The sequence below is a fragment of the Geotrypetes seraphini genome, chromosome 19 (assembly GCF_902459505.1).
Source record: "Geotrypetes seraphini chromosome 19, aGeoSer1.1, whole genome shotgun sequence".
NCBI lineage: Eukaryota > Metazoa > Chordata > Amphibia > Gymnophiona > Dermophiidae > Geotrypetes > Geotrypetes seraphini.
Genome location: NC_047102.1, coordinates 38,674,535 through 38,688,261, shown reverse-complemented (window position 1 = coordinate 38,688,261; position 13,727 = coordinate 38,674,535). Strand labels below are relative to the sequence as shown.

The window sequence follows — 13,727 nt, the reverse complement described above, 5'->3', positions numbered from 1 at the left end:
TGTTAGACCTACAGAGGAAGGAGGGGAGGGGAGGGGACATGGTTCCATAAGTAGAGGGGAAGGGGATGAGAAAAAAACCAGGCCAGAAAGGAGGGGCGAGAAGGAAGAGATGCTTGATCATAGAGGGAGAGAGAGAGATACCAAATCTTGGGGAATAGGGAAGGGATTCAGGGTGCAAGAGAGAGAGAGATGGTGGGTGAGGTGAGGGGACATAGATGCTGGACCTGCAAGTGGCGGTGAGGAATGGGAGAGAAAGTGACCAAGACCAGAAAGGGGAAAGGAAGGAAAAGATTCTTAGCCAGTGGAGAAAGGGGAAGAGAGAGATGCCAGACTATGGGGGCCAAGGAGGGGATTCAGAGAGCAAGTGAGAGAGGGGTGGGATTTAGAGGAAGACAGAACTGCAGCTGGAGTGAGAGAGGGAACTAAGGAGGCTGGAACCTGAGAGAGGAAAAGGCAGGAAGGAATTTTAGGCCTCAGGATAGGAGAATTCTATGTAAAACAGTTCAAAATAAGCTTTACAGAATTCTGAAATATTGTGTGCAGAATTCCACCAGGAGTATAAAGAGTTTGCTGCTCAATCATTTTGGATGCAAGTATACAGTAAGTAAATGAAGATGGTTTATCTACTGACAATTTAAATTGAATTCTGAATGCCTATGAAAGATAATAATAATAAAGTTTATTTATATCCTGTACTACCTTACAGTTCAGAAATCTCTTAAAGGGTCAACATATTCTCATCATGGACTCTAGCTGAAGAGTTTGCCACAGCGAGTTTTGTGGGGCTCAGTGAGGAAAAAAAATAGCCTTTGGGTATGATTCTATGGCAAACACATTTCCCACGGAAATTTGCTTTAACATTTCTCATATTAAGAAAAAGCCTCAACACCACTTTCTAGGTGGCAATTCAGTGAAGAGAAAAACTACAAGGAGTTCAACTCTAAAGTTTTCGTCTGGGAAAATAATTCAGCAGCCTTTGGCAGCTTTATTACAGATATACAACGCACATGGCATAGGCATGTGGGAAGTATAGAGAAACAGATGAGAGGAAAACAAGATTTAGAAAGTTACATCTTTTCATGAGAAGAGAATTTTTAAACATAGCAAATAGAGAGCTCAAGTCAATCAGACCTTGGAGAAGTATATATTAGTCTTTTTAGTGATATTCCACAGATAAGATACTAAGTTCTAACATAGTTTAACACTAGGATCTTTCATTATTGAAAATGGAACTATCTGCGGATAATTTACCAAGATCTAACATCAGACTCTCTCTTACCCCATCTTCGCTGACTCTCCCTGTCCTGGGTTTTGATTGGTTGTCTTTGTTTTCATCCACCTTCTCCTTGCCCTCTTCCTCAGGTTCCTTAGACTCTCCTGTCTTGTTTTCTTGCTGCCCCTTGATTGTTTTTTCTGCCTCCTTCAGATCTGTGAGAGTCACCCCCTGTGTAAGAAAGCACATGGTTCAGTAGTCACATATATATATACATATAAAAAAAGATCAAAGCTGCCATAAAGAGTCAGCTTAACCATTATACAAACTAGGCTATCACCTGGTGTGGCAGCTTCTTGTTGATTATTCAACCATTATTTTTTTACTTTCACACTGTTATGTACTTTTACAAGAATTGCTCTAAGGAGTGATAATATTGAGGTGATGGTGACCGAGTTTAATGATCAAAGTCTGGGGTGGCCTAAAACGTTCACTAAAGCGTCACCGGGCTTAAAGTTCACGTAGGGTGCCTATTGGACATTACATGAATGAATGGCTGTAAAAATCCCTTTAAAAAAAGAAGCAGAATTTCACCCCCCGTTATTTATTTATTTTAAATGCCAAGTTTCTAATAGCACTCTCAGTGGATTACAACAGATCATTATACCGAGTAACTACTCTTACTCTGCACAACTTAACACAAAATCTCATTCTAACAGTTAATTCTAAGCACTTGTTAAAACCCCTTAAATATCATCTCATAAACCCAGAAAAATCAGCTCCCCCCTCTCTTAAAGGTAGTATTCTTCAACAGACCATTAATGGGTCATCTGGTAGGTCAAAGACTACACACACTGCCAAGCAAAGGTCACTAGTTTGTTCACCAAGTCCAATCTTCTGCTTCCAGGTTGGCTGGAGCAGCTATGGAGGCAGTAATTAAAGCCCCATATCATGTGGAAGCAAGTTATAACTTGTTTAAGGGAGAGGCCTAGCTGTTAGACACAGGGTCCATAACTTTGAAGTTCTGGAAGAAACCCTGATGCACTGTTCCTGACTTAAGACAGTTACTGTAATGACCAGACTTGGTATGTTAAGAGATGATATATAAAGTGAAAACCCCCCAGCAGGAAGAAACTACTAAGTAAAAAAGAGCCCGCAATGGTGTTTCACAGAAGTGAAAGATTAACGGGAATGAACAGAAAATGCCATTAAAAGTTATCAAGGAAAAACACAGTTTTTAACTTCAGCTAAATAAATACTAAATTTATGTGTTAGCTGTTAAAGTTTGCTTGCAGTAATATTTTTTGGTTCCTAAATTGTTTTAGCAGCCAATCTGTGTCAGCTAAGAGTTTAATGAAAAGATAAGACATCTATACTTAAACACATTCTTTGGACAGATATGCACATGCCACTACAAAGGAGAATGGTTCTTAGAAACTGCAAAGTATTCTACTTAAATATATCTGAAGTATCATTACATTGCACGAGTTATAGTTAATATAATAACAAAAGGGAGAAAGAAATTACACAGTTTTTTTAATTTATTCTTTACAATGAAATTTCAATGTCTTTGGTACAACTGACAAGCATGCTCAAGACTTTTGTGATTGCTTCACTTGTCATCACTTGTTTTTAATTAAATCTTGAGGGCCGTTATTGCTGAAACACAGTTATGTCTGATGAGGTAAATTAGTTTTCAGATTTTTCTTTTTAATTCTTATATTTATCTTGTGTTGGTATTGTATGTTTCTTTTTTTGGTTTTTGATTGCTAATTAAGGGCTCCTTTTACAAAAGACAAGTTATAGGTTTCTACTGCAGGCCAGCAAGATAAATGCCCCACCGCTTATAAGAATTCTATACGTGTCGAAGCATTTACCTTGCCAGCCTGTGGTAGAAACCTCTACCATAGCTTTGTAAAAGGAGCTTAAAGTATTTTTAAAGTAACACCATATTTAGGGGTCTTTTTACTGAAAGTGGCCTTAAAACACCCTTATGCAGGGACTAGCAGGTATCTGTTATATTCTAGTGGTGTGCCTTGACAATTTTTGCGCCTTGTAAGTTTGTGGCAAGATGAAAAAGATTGAAAATCACTATTCCACAAGCACTGTAAATCCTGTGGTATGGTGGTTCATACAGTTTGATCGAAAGATTAGGTTCTTACCTTTACCAACCTTCTTTCTTGTAAATCCATACTTTATTCTGGGACCACTTGGGTTATTTCCCTCTACCCACCAGGATTTTGTAGGAAGCCTCAGAATTTCAGAGACTTATACCCCTCCCCCTCATACCTCATCACCATGCCAGTATCCAGCTTTTCAGTCTTCCTTCCTACAAGCCAGGCTGTAGGAGTCTATCTTTTCTGCTCATGTTTTATTTTGCGTGGTTTCAGTGTTTGCATTCATGGTTTTCGCTCCTTGACTGCGGGAGATCACAGTCCTTTGGAGAAAAAAAATCTGTTTGGACAAAAAATAGCCCAGGAAAACCACAGAGAACCTTCAAAAACAGAGATTTTAGGGATATTAGGGGTGAGAGGGCGTAGGGCATGCAGGGAAACCTCCTTAACCCCCCCTTTTTAAAGACCCCTCAAAATCTCTGTTTCAAGCTGTTAGCTTGTACTCACAGAAACATGTGCTGAATGAGAGAAACTGCAGACAGAGCTGAAACCAGCTCACAGGCAGATCCTTTGCCTCAATGAACTGGAAATCTGGATTTCAAATCTTCTGACTGCCCCACAGGCCTGACAGCCATGGCCGGAGACCTCTGCCACCCTCAAACACGCTATGCAGATATCTAGCGGAGGAACGCAGTCTGGCGCCGATCCCACTCACACCTCCACGGAACCACTCAGCCTGCAAACTACCCACTTGCGGATGAGCCTGGGGTGAGCAAGCTCTCAAGGGAACAGTCCCTGAGCCCCGGTCTGATGTGCAGGCTGTCTAGGGGGCTTATTGAGAAGCAGGGAATCCCCTAGAAGCAGACTTTTTCCAAAGGTCTGCTGTGGTCTCCTGTAATCAAGGATGTCCCCGCAAGGAAGCTCCACAGCACGAGGGTGAAAACTGAATGCAAAACACTGATATTAGGCAAAATAAAACATGAGCAGAAAAGACAACTACAACCTGGTTTGTACAAAGAAAGACTGAGGAGCTGGATACTGGCACAGTGATGAGGTATGAAAAGGGGGGGGGGGTTAAGTCTCTGAAATTCTGAGGCTTCCTATAAAGTCCTGGCGGGTAGAAGGAAATAACCCACTGGTCCTGGAATAAAGTGGGATTGTACAAGAACAATATGATATAATTTACACAACACTTGCATTAAGCAAGACCTCTCTATATGGTTAACAAAATTGAACTTAGTGGATGGGCATATGTCATTAAAATGATTCAAAAGGTGATTTGTGACCCTTTATAGATTTTCATATGGGTTTCCTCTAGATCAACTCATTCATTGATCAAATAAACCGATTTTGATTTGTTTGTATGCTAAAATACAGAGGATTTGTCTGCTATTTATAAGAACATTTTCTGTTTCTTTGGAGAAAAATACACACATGGGGCACTGATTCAGGAAATGTCTGCTTTATTAGGTCATGCAGCCAGGTCTTTTAAAGGAGTAAAGCAAGGAATATGTTATACACAGATCCTGCATAGGCTGCCAAAAGCATCTGCTGGTATTTCCCAAGAAACCGGGATCCAGAAAGACAAAAAAAAAAGAAATGATGCCACAGATAGCAACTAACTGCATATCTGAAAAGGCATGGTCAGAAGATTTTGTCACCTGAGTAGACCTCCGGGACTGCCGTGCGTGGCGAGATCTGGCTTTGCGCTGAGCCTCCGCCTCCTCATCTCGAACTGGTGTCAGGTAGGACCTAGGAAATTAAAAATAAAATAACTGTAGACTCTTCCCACCATGACACCTGACGACTAAAAGGAATGTGTCACTGAGATTTACCCGGGGAATTACTATACTATCTACATCTAGAAAGCAGAATCAAGACCTTGATCATCTTACATCCCTGATGTTCATCGTTTCCAGTCACTACCCGATATAAACAGGAACCAGAATCTGAAATCTCTTTTGGAACGATCATTGGGAAACATTTGCCTAAGCAGCACTCATTCTCCCAGCTACAAACAGAAAACAGGCAATGAAATTTGCTCCCTATGATCCGTTTTAATTCTTCCTGAGCTCATTTCCTCTTATTGATCATCAGGTGTGTGGGTATTTGCCAATGACATCCCATCTCCTGTCCTCAATTTCTTCCTTGCCCCAGCAAAGGGAAGACCTTCCAAGGAACAACTCACACTAGCTGACTAATTTTCCTTTATATTGTAACTCTTGCTAAAGAGCACAGAAGGAAGAGGATTTGAGGTTCAATAAGCTCCATGTTGCAATAAATCTTTTCCATTTTACTTTGGCCCATTGCTGAAGATCCTTGCACTAATGTGCATGTTGTCGTTGTTTGCTGAGAAACCATAGCTGGTACTATATTGCAGAATATAAAAAGTGTTTTTAATGAGTAAATCACACATATGTGACTATCTCTGGGAAAACATGGCCAAAGTTGTAGATCCAAAATGTTGAGAATGGACCATGATTTTCATATCATGGATCCAAAAGAATTCACATATTTGAAGTTGTGTTTTAAAAAAAAATGTAAAAAGTTTTATCTGCAAATCCTCGTTGAGAAATTATTTCAAGAAGTGTTAGCTTTATCAAATATGGATACTACTGCTTTGTCAAGATGTTATTATTTACTAAAGTGAGTTCTGAAAGAAGGCCTGGAAGAGAAGGCTGAGCAAATTGCAGCTCTACACTCTTGAAGAGCGTAGGGAGAGGGGAGACATGATTGAGACATTTAAGTACATCACAGGACGGGTCGAGGTGGAAGACGATATCTTTCTTCTCAGGGGACCCTCGACCACAAGAGGACATCCGCTCAAACTCAGGGGAGGGAAGTTTCGTGGAGACGTCAGGAAGTACTTCTTCACGGAGAAAGTGATCGAGCATTGGAACAAGCTTCCAGTGCAGGTGGTCGAGGCACGCAGCATCCCAGACTTCAAGAACAAATGGGATACCCATGTGGGATCCCTATGAGGTCATGCCAAGGGATAGGGTCACTAGGACTTGAATGAGCGGGTCAGTAGAGTGACAGTATAATTACAATTATACTTAAGAGGTCAGAAGACCTAAGAGGGTGGGTAAATAGTGTGGGCAGACTTGATGGGCTATATGGCCCTTATCTGCCGTCATTTTTCTATGTTTCTATGGAGACTATCTGATAAAGGAAATGAAATGTCCAATTTGACAGCTTTTCTGGAAACCAATATTGAGAATTTCTCAAAATGTTCTCATTTGTTTCAGAATAGGATAAGTTTACAATTTTAAGAAGTTACATTCAAAAGAAAGATTTGTTTTATTTGGAGGTGCAAAGTTACAAATGTTTCCTGATGTTTCTAGAGCCACACAGGTGAGACACAGGAAATTTCTTAAATTAAATGACAGAGCTGTGGTTTTAGGAACTATTTTTTCCTTAACACTTCCTTCAAAATGTATTATAAAGTTTCCTGGTGTTTACTATATGGAAGTTAAGTAATGGATTGTCTTATGTATAGTCCGTGTTATTTTTTTCATTTAAGGTTTGATTTTATTTTCTTTATTATTTGACTTCTTAGATCTTCACCTCTCCCATGGATGTAGATTGATATTTATTATGCTTATTTACTGCTTATGTTTAAAATTTCAATAAAAAATTTTTCACATAAAAAGATGATATTTGGACTACATAACATAAGAATTGCCATACAGGGAGAGACCAAAGGTCCATCAAGCCCAGTATCCTCAACCCAGGTCACAGGTACCTGGCAAGATCCCAAGGAGTAAAACAGTTTTTGTGCTGCTTTTCCTAGGAATCAACAGTAGATTTCCCCAAGTCAACTCCATAATGGCCTATGGACTTCTCTTTTAGGAAGTTATCTAAATCACTTTTAAACCCTGCAGTGAGAACTTAATACAGCAACACTGATTGGCTTCCAATAAAACATGGTGTCAGACAAGGATGCAACTTGTCACCTTTCCTGTTCAACCTGTATGGTGAAACCATCTTCAGAAAAGCTAATTTGGAAGAAGAGAGTGTCAGTTTCAAAGTTGGTGGCCGAAATATAAACAACCTGCGCTATGCAGAAGATACAACGCTCATCACCAGTAGCAAAGAAGACATGCTGTATCTACTGGGAAAAGTCAAAGCCGAAAGTCATAACATGGGATTAGAACTGAACATAAACAAGACGGAGATCATGAACACGGAAAATGATGAAGATTTTGAACTTGAAGGCAATAGAACAGAAGTTAAAAAGCATTTCAGTCTCCTGGGCTCTTTTGTAAACAAAGAAGCAATAGTAGGGAGGAAATACTCCGCAGAATAGCATTTGGTCGCTCTACAATGAAGGCTCTCGACAAAGTATTCAAAGGCAAGGAGGTAACACAAGAAACGAAGATCAGACTTGTCCAAGTACTCATTTTCTCAGAAGTCAATTACAGATGCGAAAGCTGGACACTACGAAAACAAGACAGAAAGAAGATTGACTCACTTGAGTCTTTGGTGCTGGAGAAGGATTTTAGGTGTGCCTTAGACCGCCAGAAGAACTAACAAATTGATTCTGGAAGAGATCAAACCGGCTATGTCACTCAAAGCCCAAGTGATGAAGTTACAACTGTCTTATTTTGGTCACACCATCAGAAGAGAGAGATCACTGGAGAAGGACATCATGTTTGGGAAGACCGAAGGAACCAGGTGCAATCAGATGGCTGAACACATTGAAAACAACTATGCGGATGGCACTGGAGAACCTTTCTGGACCAGCAAAAAAAAAAAAAAAAACGATTTCTTTTTAGATCTGCAATTCACCAAGTCACTAGGACTCAAACACGAGTCAATAGCACCTAACAACAAGCTAACTGATTTCACCACATTCTCTGGCAATGAATTCCAGAGTTTAATTACACATTGAGTAAATAAATATTTTCTCTGGTTTGTTTTAAATCTACTACTTAGTAGCTTAATTTTATGCCCACTAGTCCTAGTATTTTTGGAAAAAGTAAACAAGTGATTCACATCTACCCTTTCTACTCCATTCTCTGTTTTATAGACCTCTATCATATCTCCCCTGAGCCGTCTCTTCTCCAAGCTGAAAAGCCCTAGCCGCTTTAGCCTTTCCTCATAGGGATGTCATCCACCCCTTTTATCGCCCTTCTCTGTACCTTTTTGAGATATGACAACCAGAATTGCATACAGTATTTGAGATGCTCTAATAGAATTATAGCCTCATTTTTTTGTTTCTGATGACCTTAAGTCAAATTTTCCCAGAGAGAGTCACATATGAGTCTTGGCTGTCCTAATACAGAAAAAGGAAAACAATCAGAACTCACAAATTTCATGGAAGGGACCATCCACACAAGTCTAGACATGAGTCTGAGGTAGTCTGACATGAACACTGTGGACTGATCAGGTCTTAGAAGCACTGAAGACAGGACAGAAGTCATACTCAAATTCCAGATTATGTACATGAGAGGTGACTTAACACATGAGCAAAGGAGATGGCATTACTTTAATCCTGGGAATGTATATGCTCATCTACTCAAAATTGTATAGAACTTGAGAGGAGGATACCTGGGCACACTGTGTAAGTCAATTGGTCCTTATCTGTCATTGTCCATGTGCTGCTGTTACCTGCGTCGCTCTTTTATATCAGGATTTGGTGTCGTCCCTGCTGAAGTCTTGTCTTCTGTCTGTGTTGTTCCTTCTCCAAGCTGAGAACGTGCAGCAGTACTACAGAAAGATATATAGTTATTTGACAGTGCAACATAGAACAAGACAAGCATATACCAAGAGAGCCACAGAAAAAAAACAGACTATAATACTGCAAGAGAAACACAATTTTCTGCAATGCATCTGAGTGTGACCACAGAACTAGTAGCAGCAGATCCCAGGGATTAAGAAAAAAAAAAAAAAAAAAAAGCTATGAAACTTATTTCTCAGTCTACTAATACCTGGTGACCTTCAAAAAAATCTAAACCTTTCCTGTTCAAAGAAATCCATTTGACTTCAAAATGCAGCAAAGGCAGCATTCACTGCTTCCAGGAGATAAAATCCCAGTAGCATTTACATGCACAGTTAAGGAAATTTTTGCCTATGGTCCTCTACTTAAGTCTGGTGCTGCAATTGATAGAAAAGAATCAGGCCTAGGAAGTAACGCTGAGCAGACGATGGTCAAAGCAGGGAAAGAAGAGGACGCTGAAGGGAAAGTCCTTACCTTTCCTTTCCCCCCATCTTAAAAGTAAATTAACAAGCAAAAAGAGTTTTGTCTCCGGAGGCCTATTCAACACTTCCGTCTAGCACGCCATCTTGATTTCCCCTTGATGGACATGCTGGATAGGGCTCCAAAGAAAAAAAACTTTTCTTGTTAATTTACTTTTAACATGGGGAAAATAAATCTGAAAAATAAGAAGAAGCACAAGAAACAAAATATAAAATCAGCACAAGTATTAGAAATAGGGAAGCACTGCTCCCCCCCAAAAATGGGATTTTAGGGATATCTGGTACCAACAGAAGTATAGCAATTGTGCTGTATAATCAGCTATCTTGTAGATTTGGCTGTCAAAGGGAGTGTTGGAAAGGCTCTAAGGCCTTTTCACAGAAGCATAGCCATCTGGTGTGCATACTCCTGGGTGGTGAGGAGGGTGCTTGCACCTGGACTGACATGCACAGCAGAGTGAGGACCGTGAACAGATGCAGTTCTCATAGCAATGGCTAGCAGCCTGGCAAAAATACCAGCACAAATGAACATGCACCAACAGAGAAAATAATGTTTGGCTTCACGATGGGGTCTCTACATACAGATAACAAATGCTTTTATCATTTGTGCATGATCTTTTTCCCCTCTGGACAACAGAGACCCTGGTGAGATCAGTACACAAAATAATAGACAATCACAATCAAGTCTATAACTGACACTTGATTGTAAAATTATCAATATATATATATATATTGTTTTAATTAATTTTGGTACTCTGGATCTATATGATTAATAATACAGTATATTACTGAAGTATATGCGCGACCTTCTGTCAACTTTATCTGCCAGTACCACAGTAGAATGGCATAGGCTACTTGGACCTTGACATTATTAAATGATTCTATAGAGACACAATGGGTTCACGTATGCTGTTTCCTGGCTCTAACAGCTTTCTGGGTCCACTTTCATTAAAAGCTAAGGGGATACTTTCCATAACTGATGTCAGACAGCATGAAGCCATGGTATAATGATGCAAGCTGCAGTACTTATTTGATAACTACATGAAAAGGAAAGATTCATCCTGAGCTTTATATTGCAGTGTCTGTGTGAAACAGGATTTTATCTAGAACAATGTTTCTCAACCTGCGGTATGCGGGCCGCCTTTTGGGGGTACGAGGGCTGGCCGCCGCCTGGGATCTCTCAATGCCTGCGCGCCCCCCCCCCCTGAAGCCGCCACCACCAATGCCTCCCTGCCCCACCCCCAAAGTCAATTCTGATGTCAAAGAGAAGGTTCCAGGCCAGCCTGGCAGGCCTGGAACTTTCTCTCCAACATCAGAATTGATATTGGGGGCAAGGCTTGTGGGCTGGTCGCGTGCAGTTGTGCACGTGCCTGGCCCAATCCTGTTGATGCTGCGGCAGCAGTAGGGTGGGAATGGAGCGTGTCAAGTGGCAGGGTCGGCTTTGGGACTGGGGCAGGAAATGGAGTAGGGAGGAATCGGCAGCGCCTTCAGTGGGAGAGGGGGGGCAGGCAGGGAGAGAGGAAGAAAAAGTTGGGGGAATGGAGTGTGTCATATAGCAGGGTCAGCTTTAAGGGTGGAGCGGGGAGGCAGGGAGAAATCAGCAGCAGTGGCTTGGGGGGGCAGACAGGGAGAAACAGAGGAACAAAAAGTTGGACTCCTGGAGGCACAGAGAGAGATGTTGGTTGGGGAATGGAACGAGGTCTGGAGGAGAGGAAGCATGCAGGGGGCAGAAAGAAAGAAAGAAAGAAATATCGGATGCACAGTCAAAAGGAAGTGCAACCAGAGACTCATGAAATCACCAGACAACAAAGATAGGAAAAATGATTTTATTTTCAATTTAGTGATCAAAATGTGTCAGTTTTGAAAATTTATATCTGTTATCTATATTTTGCTCTATATTTGTCTATTTTTGCTATAGTTGTTACTGATTGCATATTTTAAAATCATCTGCCTTGAACTCTTTGAAAAAAAAACCCCAAATATTAAATATAAGTAACATTTTCTCTGCAAATATTGTTCTTTGTGTTTTTTAATTTTATGTATTAATAAGATTATATTGTATGCTTATGAAAAATGGATGGAAGAAATTGCATTACAATTAGTACTATTATTATGGGGGTGGAGTCAGGGGCAGAGTTTGGGCGGGTCTAAGGCAGAGCTTGGATGGGGGTACTTGGTTGGTATTTGTTAGGCTTAGGGGGTACTTGACTTGAAAACGTTGAGAAACACTGGCAAACATTAAATCAAAGCCACAAAACAGTTCTATTCAGTCAACGAACAGAAAATATGCTTAGACAGCAATTTTTCACTACTGACACATTAAGGGTGACGGGCCTAAGACACAGAGATCACAACTATGTTTATGAGTGCCACCGGGGGTATTTTACCCCTTAATTTATAATCTCGCCACATTCTTCCCATTGTAAACTTGGGAGAACATTAGCACTGATGATTCCTCTTACTTCTCAAGGCCCTTGGTTCAAGCAGCTCCTGTTTCCTTTTTGCCCCCTAGTAACTGTAAGCATTGCCTCTATACATAGTCAGATCTGAGATACATAACCAATTAATTTATTTTATAAAGTAGTTAGAGCATCACTATCAAACTCTCTCAGGAAGAACACAGCACAGAAAAACAGCCTATCTAGAGTGAATGATTACCAATTCATAAGTTCCTGCCTGACTACCAGCCCTTCTTAACACACCATCCCCAAATGAATTTTACCGGGTAGGGAAGGTGCCTGTTGTAACAGTTCGTGCTGTGAGGCCCGCAAGGCCAGGGCGTGAGAAGGGTGTGCTCACAGGAATCGAGGTAGACGATACATCTTCTGTTTTGCGGCCAAATGAAGAGCTAGAACACAAAATCTCCAAATTAGAAACAATAATAAACTCAAAACCATAAAACAGCATTGCATCAATCCCTTTCTTATCATCTAGGTACAGCTTAAATTGTGCTGAGAAGCACGTTACCTCTATCATCCTCTGGTCTTTTATTACTTCCAAGTACTGCATTGAAAAATGTGTGTGTGTGTGTTTGGTAGGAAAGGAGAGAAATAAGAAAGACGTTTAAATGCCTTCAAAGACCAATGGTTGTAGGTGTATTGAGGGGCTTTGGTGGAGGGGGATCTGGTGGGGAGAAAAGCATAGTTACTTAATGTAACAGGTGTTATCCGGGGACAGCAAGCAGATATTCTCACATGTGGGGTGACATCATCCAAGGAGCCTGATACGGACAGTGCTAAAGTTTACTGTCACTTTAAGCTTTTGCCAAGCATTGAGACTGCCCACACCGCGCATGTGCGAGTGCCTTCCTGCCCCACGTAGGTTGGCGATTCCTCAGTTCGGTAAGCAAGCTAAGAAGCCAACCAGAGGAGGTGAGAGGGATGTGAGAATATCTGCCTGCTCTCCCCGGATAACACCTGTTATGGTAAGTAATTATGGTTTATCTTTGGACAAGCAGGCAGCATATTCTCACATGTGGGACTCCCTAGCTTACGAACGGGATTGGTGGGAGAGTTGGCCATTAGAAAGAAAATTAATTCTGTAAATCTGCTTGGCCATCTCATCTGGAATAGGATTCTACACAGTAGTGAGATGTAAATGTGTGAATTGAGGCCCAAGTAGCTGCTTTGCAAATATCTTCAATGGGAGTGGAACGTAAAAAAAGCCACTGATGCTGCCGTAGCTCGGACCTTGTGTGCTATAACATGACCCTTGAGCTGCAGCCCAGCATGAGCATAGCAAAATGAAATACAGCCCGCCAACCATGTGGAAATAGTTTGTTTGGTTACAAGCAGACCCAACCTATTAGGATCAAAAGAGATGAACAGTTGAGGCTGTGTGGCTTAGTTCTCTGTATTAAGCCAAGGCACGGTTACATCCACTGTGCGAAGAGCTGTTTCTCCAAGATGAGAATGAGGCTTTGGAAAGAATACAGGTAGCACAATGGATTGATTCAGGTAACAGTCCGTAACAACTTTGGAAACGAATTTAGGATGAGTTTTGAGAACCACTTTATCGTGGTGAAGTACTGTAAATGGTGGATCAGAAACCAGTGCCTGAAGTTTACTCACTCGATGAGCAGAAGTGGCACAGATCATGAAGGCCTCTTTCCAAGTGAGAAACTTAAGATGAGTAGTTGCCAATGGTTCAAACTGCACCATTAATGTTGGCTCAATAGCTGGTGTCGAGGGGTGGGTGACCTC

At 41.0% G+C, this 13,727-nt stretch overlaps 1 protein-coding gene across 4 annotated transcripts in view; it reads right to left on the bottom strand.

The window, feature by feature from the left end:
- LOC117352014 (protein phosphatase 1 regulatory subunit 12A-like) overlaps positions 1-13,727 on the bottom strand; it is a 127,764-nt gene that overhangs the window by 32,247 nt on the left and 81,790 nt on the right. For all 4 annotated transcript variants that reach the window (XM_033927980.1, XM_033927981.1, XM_033927979.1 and 1 more), the window contains 4 exons: positions 12,248-12,373; positions 8,941-9,039; positions 4,989-5,079; positions 1,280-1,444 (listed from right to left, as the gene is read on the bottom strand). In XM_033927980.1, coding sequence (XP_033783871.1) covers positions 1,280-1,444; positions 4,989-5,079; positions 8,941-9,039; positions 12,248-12,373 — 481 coding nt within the window. The remainder of the gene's footprint in view (positions 1-1,279; positions 1,445-4,988; positions 5,080-8,940; positions 9,040-12,247; positions 12,374-13,727) is intronic.